The sequence below is a fragment of the Tupaia chinensis genome, unplaced genomic scaffold (genome assembly GCF_000334495.1).
Source record: "Tupaia chinensis unplaced genomic scaffold, TupChi_1.0 Scaffold145870_1, whole genome shotgun sequence".
Lineage (NCBI taxonomy): Eukaryota > Metazoa > Chordata > Mammalia > Scandentia > Tupaiidae > Tupaia > Tupaia belangeri.
In genome coordinates this window covers 78,621-94,914 of record NW_006205727.1, presented here as the reverse complement: position 1 = coordinate 94,914, position 16,294 = coordinate 78,621, and the positions used below count along the sequence as shown (strand labels likewise).

At 41.2% G+C, this 16,294-nt stretch overlaps 2 protein-coding genes across 11 annotated transcripts in view; one reads left to right on the top strand and one right to left on the bottom strand.

Annotated features, from left to right (window-relative positions):
- The window catches only part of PPHLN1 (periphilin 1), a 119,838-nt gene extending 106,580 nt beyond the window's left edge, over positions 1 to 13,258 (bottom strand). For 4 of the 8 annotated variants that reach the window (XM_006168542.3, XM_014584209.2, XM_014584210.2 and 1 more), the window contains exons 1-2: positions 13,185 to 13,258; positions 376 to 473 (exon numbers count right to left, since the gene is read on the bottom strand). The gene's annotated coding sequence lies outside the window, so the exon portion shown is untranslated. The other 4 variants (XM_027768331.1, XM_006168541.3, XM_006168546.3 and 1 more) reach the window with 4 other exon arrangements.
- A 28-nt stretch (positions 13,259 to 13,286) lies between these two features.
- Positions 13,287 to 16,294, top strand: part of ZCRB1 (zinc finger CCHC-type and RNA binding motif containing 1) — a 12,837-nt gene continuing 9,829 nt past the window's right edge. For 2 of the 3 annotated variants that reach the window (XM_006168540.3, XM_014584213.2), the window contains exons 1-2: positions 14,201 to 14,286; positions 14,914 to 14,959. Coding sequence is in view for 1 of the 3 variants with exons in the window: in XM_006168538.3 (XP_006168600.1) it covers positions 14,203 to 14,286 (84 nt within the window). In the remaining 2 variants the exon portion in view is untranslated. Of the gene's footprint in view, positions 13,477 to 14,200; positions 14,287 to 14,913; positions 14,960 to 16,294 lie in introns of those variants that run through there. The other variant, XM_006168538.3, reaches the window with a different exon arrangement.

The window sequence follows — 16,294 nt, the reverse complement described above, 5'->3', positions numbered from 1 at the left end:
ATGTGCCCAAGATCCCAGGAGAAGAGATAAGGGTGTGCAGTGTGGCCATCCCTCTAGGGGTTGATTTCTCAATTTCCCTCTCTTTCTGGGGAGTACAAACACTCTAAGGCAAAAACCTCTTTAAAAAAATACACACACATGTGTAACTGAGCAAAGTTCAGTAAAATGTATGAAGTGTAACTGAGCAAAATTCAGTAAAATGAAGAAACAAAACAAAAAACAGGAAATGTGGAATGCATGATAAAAATTACAGATCTATGAAACTCTTCCCTTGAAAGATAAAACTTAAACTTAATCAAGCCTACAGCTCTACCTCTTTACACAAAATTTAAAGGACAAAAGAGTAGCTCTACATATTACAAAGATCAAGCTCACCTAATTGGTCACAGAGATTTTGCGAAGTGCCTCACTAGTAGACGGCAGAAATAAGACCATATTTCTAGGTCACTTCTGATCTAGTTGCAATTTTCTGCCTGGCAGTTTGGAAGACAAATGACAGAATGTTACTGACAATTATCTCTAAATATTTTAATTAATCTATAATTCACAAAAACTAAAAAAAAAGTAGCAACAAAAATAAAATTATGTAACTTTTATAAAACCTAGCAATTGGAAATAAAGAAGCTAGAACAAAGCAAAACATAGAAATAAAATCACATAGTTCAAAATAGCACTGTCTAGAATATACATCATTAAGAGACAAGAAACCAATTACATTCAATTGTAAAAGAGCTACATATGAACAAATACATCAGAGAGCTAAAATCCTGAGAAGGAAGGAAAAAAAGCCTTCAGCTAAATTTGTCAGATGGGGAGTTAGTGTTTAATTCTATAGCTTCAGTTTAAGAAAACGTGAAAAGTTCTGGAGATTGATGCTGAGTAATGATTGCAAACAATAAGAATGCACTTAATGCTACCAAATTACTCCTATAAGATGGTTAAAATAGTAAAATTGATAATGTATATTTTACAACAGTAAATTATTAAAAAAAAAAAAAAAGAAAGAAAAAAACACAAAACACTGGCCTTCTCCCATAGAGAAGTGTGGTTAAGCTATATGCATGGGATGCCAGACCCCGGATGGCTGACAGCAGTTTGAATCCTGACTCCAGTGACTTGAAAAAATGTGCTGGATTTATGTGCATGCATATCTAATATCCTGAGAGAGAAACAGAGCAAAGAGAATTGTGGTATAACTGCTTTCTCTCTCACGCCCCCGACCTCTTCAGCCCCACACCTCTACCTCCAATGAGTGTCTACCATCTGGCAATTGAAAAGACATAAATTTGAGGTCAGGAGGTGGTGTGGTTAAGACATTAGACTCCTGGGGAACAACAGGTGGCATGGTGGTTAAGGTGCTGGACACTCCCACATGGCCAACCAAAGTTCAAGTCTGGGACCTGGTGGCTTGCTTTCTGACTTTCCCTTTCTCTCATTCTCTGTGTCTCTCCCTGGTCAAATTAAAATAAATAAATGAATAAATAAAATTTAATAAATATTAAAAAAAAAAAAAGACGCTAGACTCCCACATGGTCCAATGCAGTTCAAGTCTCAGACCCGTTGGCTTGAAAATCATGCCAGGTGCGTGTTTGTGTGCCCAAAATCCTAAAAGAAGAATGGAGAAGGGACTGTGGAGTGGCCAACCCCACTGGAATGTGATTTCTAACGTTCCTTCAGTCTCTGTCTGGTAAGCACATGCACCCTTAAAAAAACCTTAAAAAAAAAAGAAAAGAAAAGAAAAGAAAAGGGACAGGCAGATAGAGTAATGGTTACGTTGCTGGACTCTCACGTAGTCGACCACAGTTCAAGTCCCAGACCTGGTAGCTTAAAACTCAGATCGGACGCAAGTGTGTGTGTTGTGCGTGTCCAAAATCCCAAGAGGAGAATAGAGAAGGGATTACAGCATGGCCACCCCCCATGGGGGTGATTTCTTACTTTCAGTCTGTCTCTGTCTCTCTGGAGAGTGCACACAGCCTATAGTAAAAATCTCTCAAATAAATAAATAAATAAATAGGGAAGGCAGCAGGTGGTGTGGTGGTTAAGGACGCTGGATTCCCACATGGTCAACTACAGTTCAAGTCCCAGATCTGGCAGGCTAGCTTTCTCACTTTCCCTCTCACTCTCTCTCTCTGGCTCTCCCTCTCACTCTGTCCCTCTCTAGTCAAACTGAAATAATGTAAAATAAAGTTAAATAATTATTAAAAATAAATTAAAACTAAAAAAAAAAACATAAATTTATGTGACATCAAACTCCCAACCACATGATAAGTTTGCTTTTGTTTTTATTTATTGTGAGAGAGAGATTTTTGCTATAGGGTGTGTATACTTGCCAGAGAGACAGAAAGACAGAAAGCAAGAAATTACCTTCCAGGAGGGATGGCCATATAGCAATCCCTTCCCCTCCATTCTCCTCTCAGGATCTTAGGCACACATACACGCCCGCCAGGCGTGAGTTTTAAGCCACTGGGTCTGGGACTCACACCATAGTAGACTACATGGGAGTCCAGTGATATAACCATTACGCCATCCGCTGGTACCACACATAAGTTTTACTGAATATGCTAAATATAACAATTATTTCTGCAGGGTATCAATCTGTACACTGAATTTAACTTCTACTAGGAAAACTCAGTATCCGTGCAATAGCCAGAAGTTACATTACAGTTATGATAATACAATTTCAACTCCTATAGTTACTCCTATAACAATCTTGTACATTTGACTCTATATCTGATGAAGCTTCAGTGGAGTATCTACCTTACAAAGAACTATAAATATCAGTTTTAAGTGAAAATATTTACTAAATAAATTTCATTTACTTTAAAAAGCTAATACTTTTTTTTTTTTTTAAAAAAAAGCTAATACTCTTTAAAGAGTTTAAACGTCCAATTATTGTACATAGTGAATAATTACATAAAAGGAAATTAGTTTCTTTTTTTTTTTTTTGGAGAGGTTTTTGCCATAGGGCACATGCGCTCACCAGAGACAGAGAGAGACAGAAAGCGAGAAATCACCCCCACCCCAGGAGGTGGTGGTGGTGGCCACGCCGCAATCCCTTCTCCTCCATTCTCCTCTCTGGATCTTGGGCACGCACGCACACGTGCCTAGCGTGAGTTTTAAGCCACCGGGTCCAGGATGTGAACTGTGGTCAACTATGTGGGAGTCCAGTGACATAGCCATTACGCTAACTGCTGGTCCGGAAATTAGCTTCCTTTACAATAATTGTTTGAGTTTCTGTAAACACAGTATTTAAATATTGACATTAGGCTATAAAGAATCCATGTAATCAATTACTTCATTTAAAAAAATTATATCTAACTAGTAAGCACACTAAAATACTGAATACCCTTACATAATCTGTGGGAATTCAGTTTTGTTTTCTGTATTCATAATGGAGTACATGTACACACACATGACAGCAAGAGACACAGAAAGACAAGACAGCTGAGAGCCCTCCACAGGATCTGGTTCTCCTACAAACCCCTTCCTCCAGTCCCTCAATCCTGGGCATGTGTCCAGCATGTTTCAAGCTGAGAGGGCTGGGGATTTGAACCAGGGACACGATGTAGAATCTGGTTTCTCTTCATTAGTACATTACTGCTGAATCATGCTGGCTCAGAATTGACTTCTTAAAGTGTACTACTGTCATATCTACCTACTTTTTTAAATTTTTTTTTAAAGAACTATTTTATTTATTTACTTTAATTTGAGCAGAGAGGGACAGAGTGAGAGGGAGGAAAAGTGAGAAAGCAAGCCACCAGGTGGTTGGCCATGTGCGAGTCCAGCGCTCTTAGCCACCGTGACACCTGACAGCCCCCAAACCTACTGTTCTTACACAAATTACTTAAATGTAATGTTTACTGTTACCTAAATTACTATATATTATTAGAAGACTATAAAAATAGAATATAATGGTCAAATTCAATAGGGCTTACTATAGTGATAATTAGCATTTACTAATAAAAAATCTGGTGCGGCCCCATGCCAATTACTACTCTTTCTTCTGTAAGCAGTCTACAGGTCTAGTCCCACAGTGCAGTGATTAAGCACTGTGCATTGGGGGTGGATCCCACGTGGCCTACTGCAGTTTGAATCCCAGTCCCAGAAATTAAAAAACACACCAGGCACATGTACATGTGTGCCCATAATCTTGATGGGAGAGAGAAATGAAGAAAAAAAATATGTGGCACAACCACACCCTCTTGGGAGGGTGCACATGCTTATTCACTTGCTTTCTCGCTTGATTTCATGCATGGTGACACAGAATCCTCAGGTAATTAAAAACAATCTATAACTCAATCGAGGAAGACAGGAATACAAATAAAAAAGTTTCCATATGTAATTTTATATACAGTTTGATGATAAACTACAAAAGAATACAATGAGACTTCAAAAAGTTACGAAAAAATTAAATCAAAGTTCGAGTTCAGTGGGCATGGTGGTTATGGTGGCCGGATTCCACATGGCAGACTATGCAGCTTGAAAAACACACCAGGCACGTGTGCGTATAGACCCAAAATTCCAAAAGGAGATATTATGGCAAAGGGATTACAGCATGACCATCCCAAATGGGGGTTCTTTCTCACTTCTTGTTGTTCTCTCTCCAACAAATGCATGCACCCTTTAGCACATTAAAAAATAATAATAATGTTTATTTTGGTGCCAAAAAATTAAAATCCATGTACAGTTTTTTCATAATAGGTATTTTCCCATGGCATTTCATGAAGACTCTGCATACTGGACTGTAAAGAAGATAGGTCTTGGAACCAGTCAATGCCATAATGGTTATGTTGCTGGATTCCTACATAGTCAACTCCAATTCAAGTCCTGGACCTGATGGCTTAAAACTCACACCGGGCACATGTACATGCGTGCCCAAAACCCCAAGTGGAGAATGGAGGTAAAGGAATTGCAGCATGGCCATCCCCCCTGGTGGTGATTTCTCTCTGTCTCTCTAGGGTGCATGTGCCCCATAGCAAAAATTGCTCTCCAAAAAAGGGGAAGAAGAAGGGTCTAGAATTGGATCTTGAATTAAGATAATGAAACAAAAAAACAGGTATGAGAAGAAGACATGGTGATGAAAGTACTGTGGAGTTGTTAGGGGAAAGAATATGTCAGTATTACCTTAAAATGAAAGAGCACCTTGTAATTTTCAAAGAATTTAAAAACAGCTAAGTCTAGCATCCCAGCTAATGATCATGCTACTAAGCATTTCATCACTTCACCAAGTTTTCTTACATTAATGGAATCTCAAAAAAAATCTAGTAAATTCCTCTACCAGGAGGATATGTAAACTGAAGAACACAACAGAAAAACAGAAGGGCCCTCTACATCACAATTAGGCAGAGAACAGAATTATGGATAGAATTCAGTCTGGAGAATGCACACTTGATTTAGAAGTGTGCTGCTAACTGGTTCTGGGTTATAAAAATCTTATTCTCTTATGTCACATTCAATTAGGATAACATATATAATACACTGTCACAGGATGTTTCATTCCAAAAAGAAAATAAGGCTTTCTTAGAGCAGAGCATGCCATTGAGTTACCTAATCACTGTTAACTTCAACTGAGGCAGAGAGGACAGGTAGAAGTTATACTCTAAAGGAAAGCTGGCCAGGAAATTAAGAAGACAAAGTCACAGTCAATATCGTTCTGTTAAACCACTCACATTTGAACTCCATGTCAGGCTGAATTTTTTTTTTTTTTTTTTTTGTCTTTTCATTTTATCCCAATTGGTTATAGAAGCAGCTCAGGCTGAAGAGTAAGTTGGCATTTTGGGCTAGTCTGCTTCCATTATTAAATATACTCAGAATAAATAACTCTCCCTCCTCCTCAAACTGATTCCTCTCACTTTCTATATTCACAGAATATCTATTCTGATAGTCAACAATGATTATTGAAAAGTCACATCTGACCTCATACTGTAGAAGAGTAGGCCTTGGCACTGCTCATTCTTCATTTAAAATGTTCTTCAGATGTCTGTACAGTAAACGACTTCATCTTTCAATGTTATCTTCTAAATGTTGTCATAATTCCACTTAACTATCAGCTTGCTCAATCCTGCTACTTTTTATAGCACTAGTCATCTAAGATACTATATACTATACACAGTTACTGCATATTATCAGTCCCTCTGTACTACTGATAAGAATTTGAACCATATGAAAGCAGGGATAGTTAATATTAACAACGAACACCTAAAACAATTTGCACCAAGTATGTGTTCAGTATTCAGGGTCAATTTACTGAGGCTGAGAAAATATTCCCTCTAAATAAATGATTCCCACATATTCATCTCCATCTCCATCCTTACTCCTTTCAAGATAATGTCCCAGTCTTGGGACCAGTAGCTGGTGTAATGGCTAAGTCCCTGGATTCCCATGTAGTCGACTGCAGTTCAAGTTCCAGACCTGGTGGCTTAAATTCACACCGGGCACATGTGCGTGCGTGCCCAAGATCCCAAGAGGAGAATGGAAGAGAAGGGATTGCGGCATGGCCATCTCCCCTAAGGGGTGATTTCTCACTTTGTCTCTCTGCCTCTCTCTGTCTTTCTAGCAAGCACACGTGTCCTATAGGAAAAACCTTTCCAGAGAGAGAGAGAGAATGTCCCAGTCTCCTCCAATTCAACATGCCAAAATATTTCATACTTCTCAGAAATCACTTTATCTCCTGTCTTCCCTGATTGTTCAATGACACCACCAAGTACCCAAAGGCCCAAATCAGAAACCTGAGTAATATGAAACCACAAACTTTCCATATCTAGCTATTCACTAAATCGTTATTACTGTCACCTCAATAAAGCATATGTATGTACACATTCTTATCTTTGCTACCAATATCTGTGCCCCAACCTTCTAAATCTGCCCATTAGACTTCCTAATAGTATAAGTAGCCTTACATAATATTTATACTTACACTTATACAGTGTACTTTGTAACTGTAGGTAGGGTGTTCACTCTAACTAGACAGCCAATTAAAAAAAAAAAATCTCAGTGGGTCCTCATATCCTCAACTTAAAAAAATCTTTACAGGAACCAGCAGATGGCATAATAGTTATGTTGCTGGACTCCCACGCACTCAACCATGGTTTGAGTCCTGGACTCAGCAGCCTATAACTCAACTGAGCACACGTGCCCAAAATCCCGAGAGGAGAATAGAGGCAAAGGGATTGCAGTGTGGCCATCCTCCCTGGGGGGTGATTTCTCACTTTCCATCTTTCTGTCTCTCCAGTGAGCGCATGTACCCTACAGCAAAAATCTCTTAAAAAAAAAAAAAAGATAAAAAAAGACCTTTATAATCTCGCTCCTATCTTTCCAACTTCACCTCCTACCAACTCCCCCAAAATCACCAGAGCCACGAAACATTTCAGACAACTTGCTTTATCCCAAAGTGAGTGTTTTTCAACACCACATCATGGCACGTGGTTCCCCCTTTGCCTAGAATAACATTCTTCTACTTATCTGCTCTACCCTTGCACGCTACCTTCAAGATTCGGCTCACATGATGCCTTTTTTTTAACTGCCAGAGGGCACAGAAGCTCACCTGAGACAAGAGTATGTAAGAGAAAGGGAGAAAGCACTCCCCAATGGGGCATGGTAATGCACAGTCCTTTCTCCGTTTCTCTATCCTTTGAGAACTTTGGGCACATGCAAACGCTGAACTGTTCCTCAAATCAGTGGAGCTAGATTCAAACCACAGAGGCCCACGTGGAATTCAATTCCCTTAATCACCAGACAATGGAGCTCAAAAGACATTTCCCAGAATTCAGGACCAGCATATGGCTTAATGATTACGTTGTTGGATTCCCACATAGTAGACCAAGTTCCAAACCTGGTGGCTTAAAATTTACGCTGGGAGCATGTACGTGCATGCCCAAAATCTGGAAAAGGAACGAGAAATGGAGAACAGATTGCGGCATAACATGCCTCACAGGGTGGGGTGTGTGTGTGTGTGTGTCTTCTCGCTTTCCCTCTCTTCATTAAAACAATGATTCTCAACAATGGTTGCACATTAGAATCATCTAAAGAGCTTTTTTTTTAAAAAAAAAAAAAAAAGAATTACTTTATTTATTTAATTTGACCAGAGAGGGGAGAGAGATAGAGAGTGAGAGAAAGCAAGCCTCCAAGTCCAAGACTCGAACAGCAGTCGGCCACGTGGGAGTCCAGTGCCCCTAACTGCCATGCCACCTGCCAGCCCTAAAGAACTTTTAAAGAGGGGACCAGCAGTTGGTAAAATTGACCATGATAGAAGATTCGAATTGCAAGAATTTGTGGAATAACCTTATAAAAGGTGTAAACTCTTTATGCCCACAATGCTAATGAAAGAGTTACTATTCTTCATAGTTCACATAAAAACATGCAAGTTCTGAGACCAGCAATTAGCATAATGGCTATGTCGCTGGACTCCCATGTAGTCAACCGCAGTTCGTGTCCTGGACCCAGTGGCTTGAACTCATGCCAGGTGTGTGTGTGTGCATGCCCAAGATCCCGAGAGGAGAATGGAGGAGAAGGGAATGCGGCGTGGCCATCCCCCCTGGGGGGTGATTTCTCACTTTCTGTTTGTCTCTCTCTGTCTTTTTGGCGAGCGCACACGCCCTATAGCAAAAACCTCTCCAAAATAAAAAAGCTAGTTCTGAAGAGCTTAAGTCCTAAAGCTAATGGAGTATGGCAGAACGTTTTTTTTTTTTGTAAGATTTTTGCTATAGAGCATGTTCACTCACCAGAGATACGTACAGAAAGTGAGATATCACCCTCAAAGGGTATGGCCACAGCACAATACCTTCTCCATTGTCTTCATGGGATTTTGGGCACGCACACACATGGATCTGGTGGGAATTTTAAGCTGCTGGGTCTGGGACTCGAACCACAGTCAAATACATAGGAGCCTAGTGATGTAACCATTATGCCATCTGCTGGTCCCCAGGCCTGTAGAACTTTAAGACTCAAGATCTTCCTACCATTATTGCATTGCTTCACAAAAGGAATAAAACAGAACAGATTTCAGAATATTAAGTGCAATGAAGGCAAAATGCTAAAGAAAGTGTCCAATGCAGGCTCTTCAGCCAGGGAATAAGGTGAAAGGAGAAAAAATGATTATGCCAAAGATGTACCTGGCAGTATACAAATGGATTAGGAACAAAAAGAATACTGATTGCTTCTATAATGAGCCACATAACAGAATTTTTAAAGTACAACATTCTCCACTAGTTTCAGAAGTCACTTGAGGGACGAGCAGTTGGCATAATGGCTATGTTGCTGAACTCCCATGCAGTCAACTGCGGTTTGAGTCCCGGAGCTGGCGGGTGGCACGCACACACATGGATCTGGTGGGAATTTTAAGCTGCTGGGTCTGGGACTCGAACCACAGTCAAATACATAGGAGCCTAGTGATGTAACCATTATGCCATCTGCTGGTCCCCAGGCCTGTAGAACTTTAAGACTCAAGATCTTCCTACCATTATTGCATTGCTTCACAAAAGGAATAAAACAGAACAGATTTCAGAATATTAAGTGTAATGAAGGCAAAATGCTAAAGAAAGTGTCCAATGCAGGCTCTTCAGCCAGGGAATAAGGTGAAAGGAGAAAAAATGATTATGCCAAAGATGTACCTGGCAGTATACAAATGGATTAGGAACAAAAAGAATACTGATTGCTTCTATAATGAGCCACATAACAGAATTTTTAAAGTACAACATTCTCCACTAGTTTCAGAAGTCACTTGAGGGACGAGCAGTTGGCATAATGGCTATGTTGCTGAACTCCCATGCAGTCAACTGCGGTTTGAGTCCCGGATCTGGTGGCTTAAACTGACGCCGGGGGCGTGTGCATGAGTGCCCAAGATCCCGAGAGGAGAATGGAGGAGAAGGGATTGCGGCGTGGCCATCAGTTTGATTTCTCACTTTCTCTCTCTCTCTCTTTCTGGTGAGTGCACGTCCCCTATATCAAAAACCTCTTCAAAAAAAAAAAAAATGTCACTTGAATTCTGAAAGCTGTTAAGATACTTCTTTAACAAATACTTAGGAGATTCTTGATTATCCATTGTAAGTGATCAATTAACTGGAATTACACGGGTAGACAAAAATGCCAGGTGGATAATATTTACAAATAAAATCTTATCACTTTACATCTGGGGGAATTTTAAGTTTTTAACTGATTTTTGGGGCCAACAGGTGGCATGGGGATCAAGGCACTGGACTCCCACAGGGCGGACCACAGTTTGAGTCCCAGATCTGACAGCTTGCTTTCTAAATTTTTGTCTGTCTCAGGTGAGTGAATGTGCACTATAGCAAATTAAAAATAATAAAACTAAATATTTTTTTTTAAAAAAAGGTTTTGGGACCAGCAGTTAGTGTAATGGCTATGTCGCTGCACTCCCACGTAGTCAACTGCGGATTGCGTCGCGGACCCGGTGGCTTAAAACTCACGCCAGGCGCGTGTGTGTGCATGCCCAAGATCCTGAGAGGAGAACAGAGAAGGGATTGCGGCGTGGCCATCCCCCTGGGGGGTGATTTCTCGCTTTCTGTCTGTCTCTGTCTGTCTGGCGAGCGCACATACCCTATAGTGAAAACCTCTCAAAAAAAAAAAGGGTTTAATTGATTTTACCCTTAAAAAAAAACTCAATTAACTATTAATGCATATTCATAATGTGAATTTTCTCCAACCAAGAATCCAAATGGTTTATTATTTAGCCATAATAAACTCAAATGCCTCTATCCTCCACATGCCTCCATCATCTCACCTAACCTCTTATTTTCTTCAAAAGCATCCTTCACGTCAGCTTCCTCATTGTGCCATAGAAGGCGTAGCACACAATACCCTGGAGTAGAGTTCATTTCCAAGCTCTGAAATACCTTTTTCATTCTCTCATTCAACTTCCAACCACTCATCTAAGCCCATCTCAAAATCTATTATTCTTCCCAAAGCCCTTTATATGAATCCTACAACACTTAAAAATAGATTCCAGGGACCAGAAGGTGGCATGGTGATTAAGGTGCTGTACATTCCCACATGGCCGACCACAGTTCAAGTCCCAGACCTGGTGGCTTGCTTTCTCACTTTCCCTCTCTCACTCTCTGATAAAATTTAAAAATAAATGAATAGGGACCAGTAGTTAGCGTAATGGCCATGTCACTGAACTCCCATGTAGTTGACTGTGGTTTTAGTCCCGGACCCGGTGGCTTAAACTCATGCTGTGCCCATGTGTGCAAGTGCCCAGGATCCCGAGAGAAGGGATTGTCGTGTGGCCATCCCCCCGGGGGGGTGATTTCTCACTTTCTGTCTCTATCTTTCTGGTGAACACACATGCCCTATAGCAAAAACCTCTATTTTAAAAAAAGAATGAATAAATAAAATTAAATAATTAATTTAAAAAAAAAAAAAGATTCCAAACTGGTAACTGATAGGTCACATGTGATTTGTATTTTGCCGGTGGGTCTTCTGAACAAAATTTTATTCCACTGACAATATTTAAAAACTGAAAGATATCACATTAAAATACTGTATTTTCAACTTTTCTTGGGAAAAAAAAAAAAGAGATGTTCTGAAATATTAGATGTTCTGGGATTATATTCGAACATAGCCACCATCAGTTATAGCCAAGTAGCAGCTAACCACTTACTTACTCACTAATGGTAATGCCTGACTTCTGAAGCTGCATTCAACACCTACAATCATTCAAGAAATAGGACTGCCTGTTATGTGCCAGAAACTGAATGAGACCCAGATGTTACTAAGATAAGTAAGGCAACCACAATCACTGCTCCACACCTTAGCTTAGTAGGGAAGGCAGAGACAAGCAATGTGGTAAGTACTATGAGGGAAAAGGAGGGCAGATAAGAGCACAAAGCAAGGATACCTATTTCTACAGAAATACCCCTCAAGTAGAGTGGTGCCTAACTCAGATCTTTAGCTGGACTAGGAGTTATCCAAAAGGCAGGAGGGGACAGAGAAATACCTTGTCCCATACAGAGCAAAGAGCCTTTGCAAAGACACTGAGGAGATAAACGGAGGAAATGAAATAGATTAAATTTAGCCAGAAACTATGCTCAACTTTAAATGTAGTCAGAGAAATGGCTCAAGTGAAACAGCTGGCAGAAAAAAGCCATGGGTCTGTTTAGGTGGTAAGATGAAGAATTTCAGTAAAAAAGATTGAATATGTAAAGTAAGTGAAAAACAGGGGTTTCAGAGAGCAAAGTTGGGGTGCTAAAGGGTGAAATGGGGAAGAAAAGAAGAAACGGCAATAGCTCATATCAAGGGGGAAGAAGCACAAAGCACCGTGGGGATGAGAGTACAGCATAGACTACCAAAACGCTTACATCTCCGACGGTAACCAAGGATCACCGGGATGTGAAGCACGGCAGGTTTGGCTGGCCAAAAGTTTGCCAAGAGAATTAGTCCCAGCGACCCTTGGGTGGATCTGGAGGCATTCTGACCGCTCAAAATTCTGCTGCACCTTGGTTGGGCTGCATTTCCATCTCTCTAGAAGACATCAGCTTCAAACTGGACTGACTGTGGCGGCTCCAGAAGAGGCTCTGGGGTTCCAGGCTGCCGGTACACAGGCTCCCCGGGACCGGTTAAAGGCCTGGTCTGTATGTGCTGGTGGGCAGAAGTATTAACTACATTGCATCATTTTCTGATTTTGTTGTAGGAAGAATGGGCAGTTCCAGGCTCTTAGAGAAAAAGCAGTGAGTGCCTTAATAGATTCATAGGAAAAAGAAAAAACAGTTGCCAAGGAATTCAACGTTTTCCCACACCGATATTTAACATTACTCATTTCTGTGAATCCAACTCTCTCTAAGGTCGCCTTGCCTCCCCAACTAATCTGAGTGAGATCTTCCCCTGGAAAAGGCCTGTTTTACACTTTTTTGGGTGCCTCTTAAAGCGCCTTATTCCGAGACGGTCACATCAAACACATTCAGTAAAATTATCTACTTCCTAAATGATCTCGAGTCACTAAAGTTATCGAGCTCAGTCTTTTTTCTGTGTATTAAGGCGCTAAAGAGATGCGTACCTGTAGACTCCACTGCGTCTCTCCACCCTCAACCGCAAGGGCAGAATTGTAGCACCATTCAAACGCAGCACGAGACTCCACGTTCACCCACGGAAGACGCCCGCAACATCCACGCGGGAGTAGCAGCCCACGCGTCTGCCCCACCCCCCCAGTAGCAAAAGTAAAAGGCGCTCACCAACTCTGGGCCGCCGGGAGACCCCGTAAACGTCGTCGTCCGGTCGCCTGGGCGATCCCGGGCAGGCACTTCCGGCGCGCGTGATGACGCGACAGTACCGCCCGCCTCTGGGCCCGCCCCCGGGCCGTGTCTAACGAGAGCCGGGAAGAGGCATTGCTTGCTTATGCTTTTCATCTGGGCGCCTGGCTTGTCGCGACCCGTGATGCCAAGGCCGCCGCGAGGAGCGAGGAAGATCCCCCAGCTGAGCTGAGGACTCCGCTCGTTTAGCCTCCTGGGTCCGCTCCACCTGAAGGTAAACGCCTCTTCGGCTGCGTCTGAAGCGGGCCGCTCCCCAGATCCGGAAGCCACGACAATTGCCCCTAACTCCCGCCACTCTTGACCTTTGCCCACATTCGCAGTTCTCGCCCGAACGTCTAACGTATACAGTCCGTACCCCCATCTGTTAGACACACCACACACGCTTTTTAAACCAATCATTTGAACTTGGTTGAAGCTCATTATTTGCTGACTTTATAAAATAAGGGGTAATAGTGAAATACGGATTATACTTGGGAATAAATATGTATGAGGGAGACTTCAAAAAGATCGTGGAAAAATGGAATTAAAATACGAGTTATTTTGGTGCAACTATTACAGATCTTTCAAATCCATGTATAATCCTTTCATATTCCGTGTTTTCCATTAATTTCTGAAGACCTTATGTATGTACATACTGGTAAATATCCCTTCAAGACACTGAACCTACTAATATAATCAATCATTTCCTAATTTGGCAATAATAAGCAAAATTAGTGATTCAAAAGAACTTTGCATTGTCAAAAATGTGAAATTCCTCCTAGAGCCAACCAGAGGAAAATACTAAGACAATTACAAAGGTACCCAACTATAGTATTAGCAAAAATTAGGAAGATGTACAAATCTTGCTTAATTACTTCAGTGATTGCCAATATTGTTTTTGCTTGGAATGAAGACTATCAGGTTTAGATGCTTACAGGCTTGCTTGTTTTTCTCTTTAGATATGAGTGGTGGATTGGCTCCTAGTAAGAGTACTGTGTATGTATCCAACTTGCCCTTTTCCCTGACAAACAATGACTTATATCGGGTAAGTTTTGGTATTTTTATCTGCTGAAGTCTCTGTTTCAGGTGTGGATAAGATAACTAGTGTAAGCAGGTATCTCTAACAGAATTCTTTTTTCTGTGTTTTTTTTTTTCTTTTTTGCCAGAGGGCATGCACATATACCCAGTACTGAGCTGGAGTGTGAAATGCTGTGAGCTGTGTGGGATCTGGCATCCCACACACAGAGTTTAACCACTGAGCACGGGGCCAGCCTCTGGCAAAATTCTTAATAAGTGCATTTTAATGCACTTAAACTATGAGTGCCAAAGACCTGTGTCTTAAATGTGAATGAGTGATAAAAATGAGAAAATTATCATTTCAAAAGGAATTCAGTGTCTTGATAAAGAATAACAAGTTTTTGTTTGTTTGTTACCCTAGGGCCTGTGTGCCTGCCTCAGAAAGACAGGGAGAATGGCCACTCTGCAATTCCTTCTCCATTTTTCTTTTAGAATTTTGGGCATGCATGCATATATGCAGATGTAATTTTTCAAGCCTCTGGGTCCAAGACTCGAACCATCAAATCCACTATGGCTGTGTGGGACTCAGCCACCTTAACCTCCACTCTACCTACTGGCCAAGTTGTTTTTTTTTTTAATTTTTTTTTTCCCATAGGGTGCGTGAGATCACCAGAGAGAGAGGCAGAGACAAATGAAGGAAGGTGAGAAGTCACCTCCCCAGGGGATGGCTACATCTCAATTGCTTCTCTATTCTTTCTGGAATCTTGGTTACTCACACAAGTATGTGCCTGGTGTGATTTTCAAGCCAGGGCATACAGGTCTCAAACCACTGTCAACCATGTGGGAGTCAAGCAATGCAACCACTACACCATCAGCTGGCCCTATCCCCAACAAGTTCTTTTTAAACACGGAAGGCACAACTAGCATAATGAAGTGGGAGCAACCTGGGGAAGGCTGTTCTTCCTGCTTCCTTACTTGGCTTCTGAAACTGAATGTGAGGCAGAAGTTTTAGAGGAAAAAGGTAATGGGAACGCACAGACCCCTTTTCTAACTTTCAAGTTGTTTTTGTTTCTTAATTGTCAGATGGTGCATGTGCTGACTAGAGAGACAGAGAGAGAAGCTTCCCCTAGTGGAGTATGGTCACACACAAATCTTTGGCACACTCACAAACATGCTTTGTATGTTTTTCAAGCAACGACATTGAGATTTGAACCATATCGTCAGCTGTCCAAGATATAGCTCCTTTAATCACAAAGCTATAGGGCCAGCCCCCTGCCCTTCAAGTTCTGGAGAAAAAAAAAAGAAAACAAAACATATATGTGTGTGTGTGTGTGTGTGTGTGTGTATAATGTAATCATTTAATTTTATCTATATTATTACTTTTTAATTTGAACAGAGCAAGGGAGGAGGGAAAGTGAGAAAGCAAGCTGCCAGGTCTAGGACTCAAACCATGGTCGGCCATATGGAAGTAAAGTGCCCTAACCACCACACTACCTACTGGTCCCCTGAAAGTTTATCTTGATGAACACACATGGCAGAAGCTTATCAATTAAGTCCATTATGGTTTTCATTTCAGGATAAAGGTGATTGAGGTGAGGGAAAATCCCAATATATCCTTTAATCATTTTTTTAACATTTATCCTTTTTTTTTATTTTTTGAGAGGTTTTTGCTATAGGGCACATGTGCTCGCTAGAAAGACAGAGAGAGACAGAGATATAGAAAGTGAGAACTCTCACCCCCAAGGGGGTATGGCCACACCACAATCCCTTCTCCTCTTGAGATCTTGGGCTCACGCGTGCGAGCACACATGTGCCCAGCATGAGTCACCAGGTCCGGGACTCGAACCGCAGTCGACTACATGGGAGTTCAGTGACATAGCCATTACGCTAACTGCTGGTCCCTCCATTTATTATTTGTGATTTTCAAGGGACTGCATCCAGTACTTGAACTGTAGTTGGCCATGTAGGAATCCAGTGCCTTAATCACTGGTACTGGCCCTCTTTAACCTTTTTTTTTTTTTTGAGAGGGTTTTTTT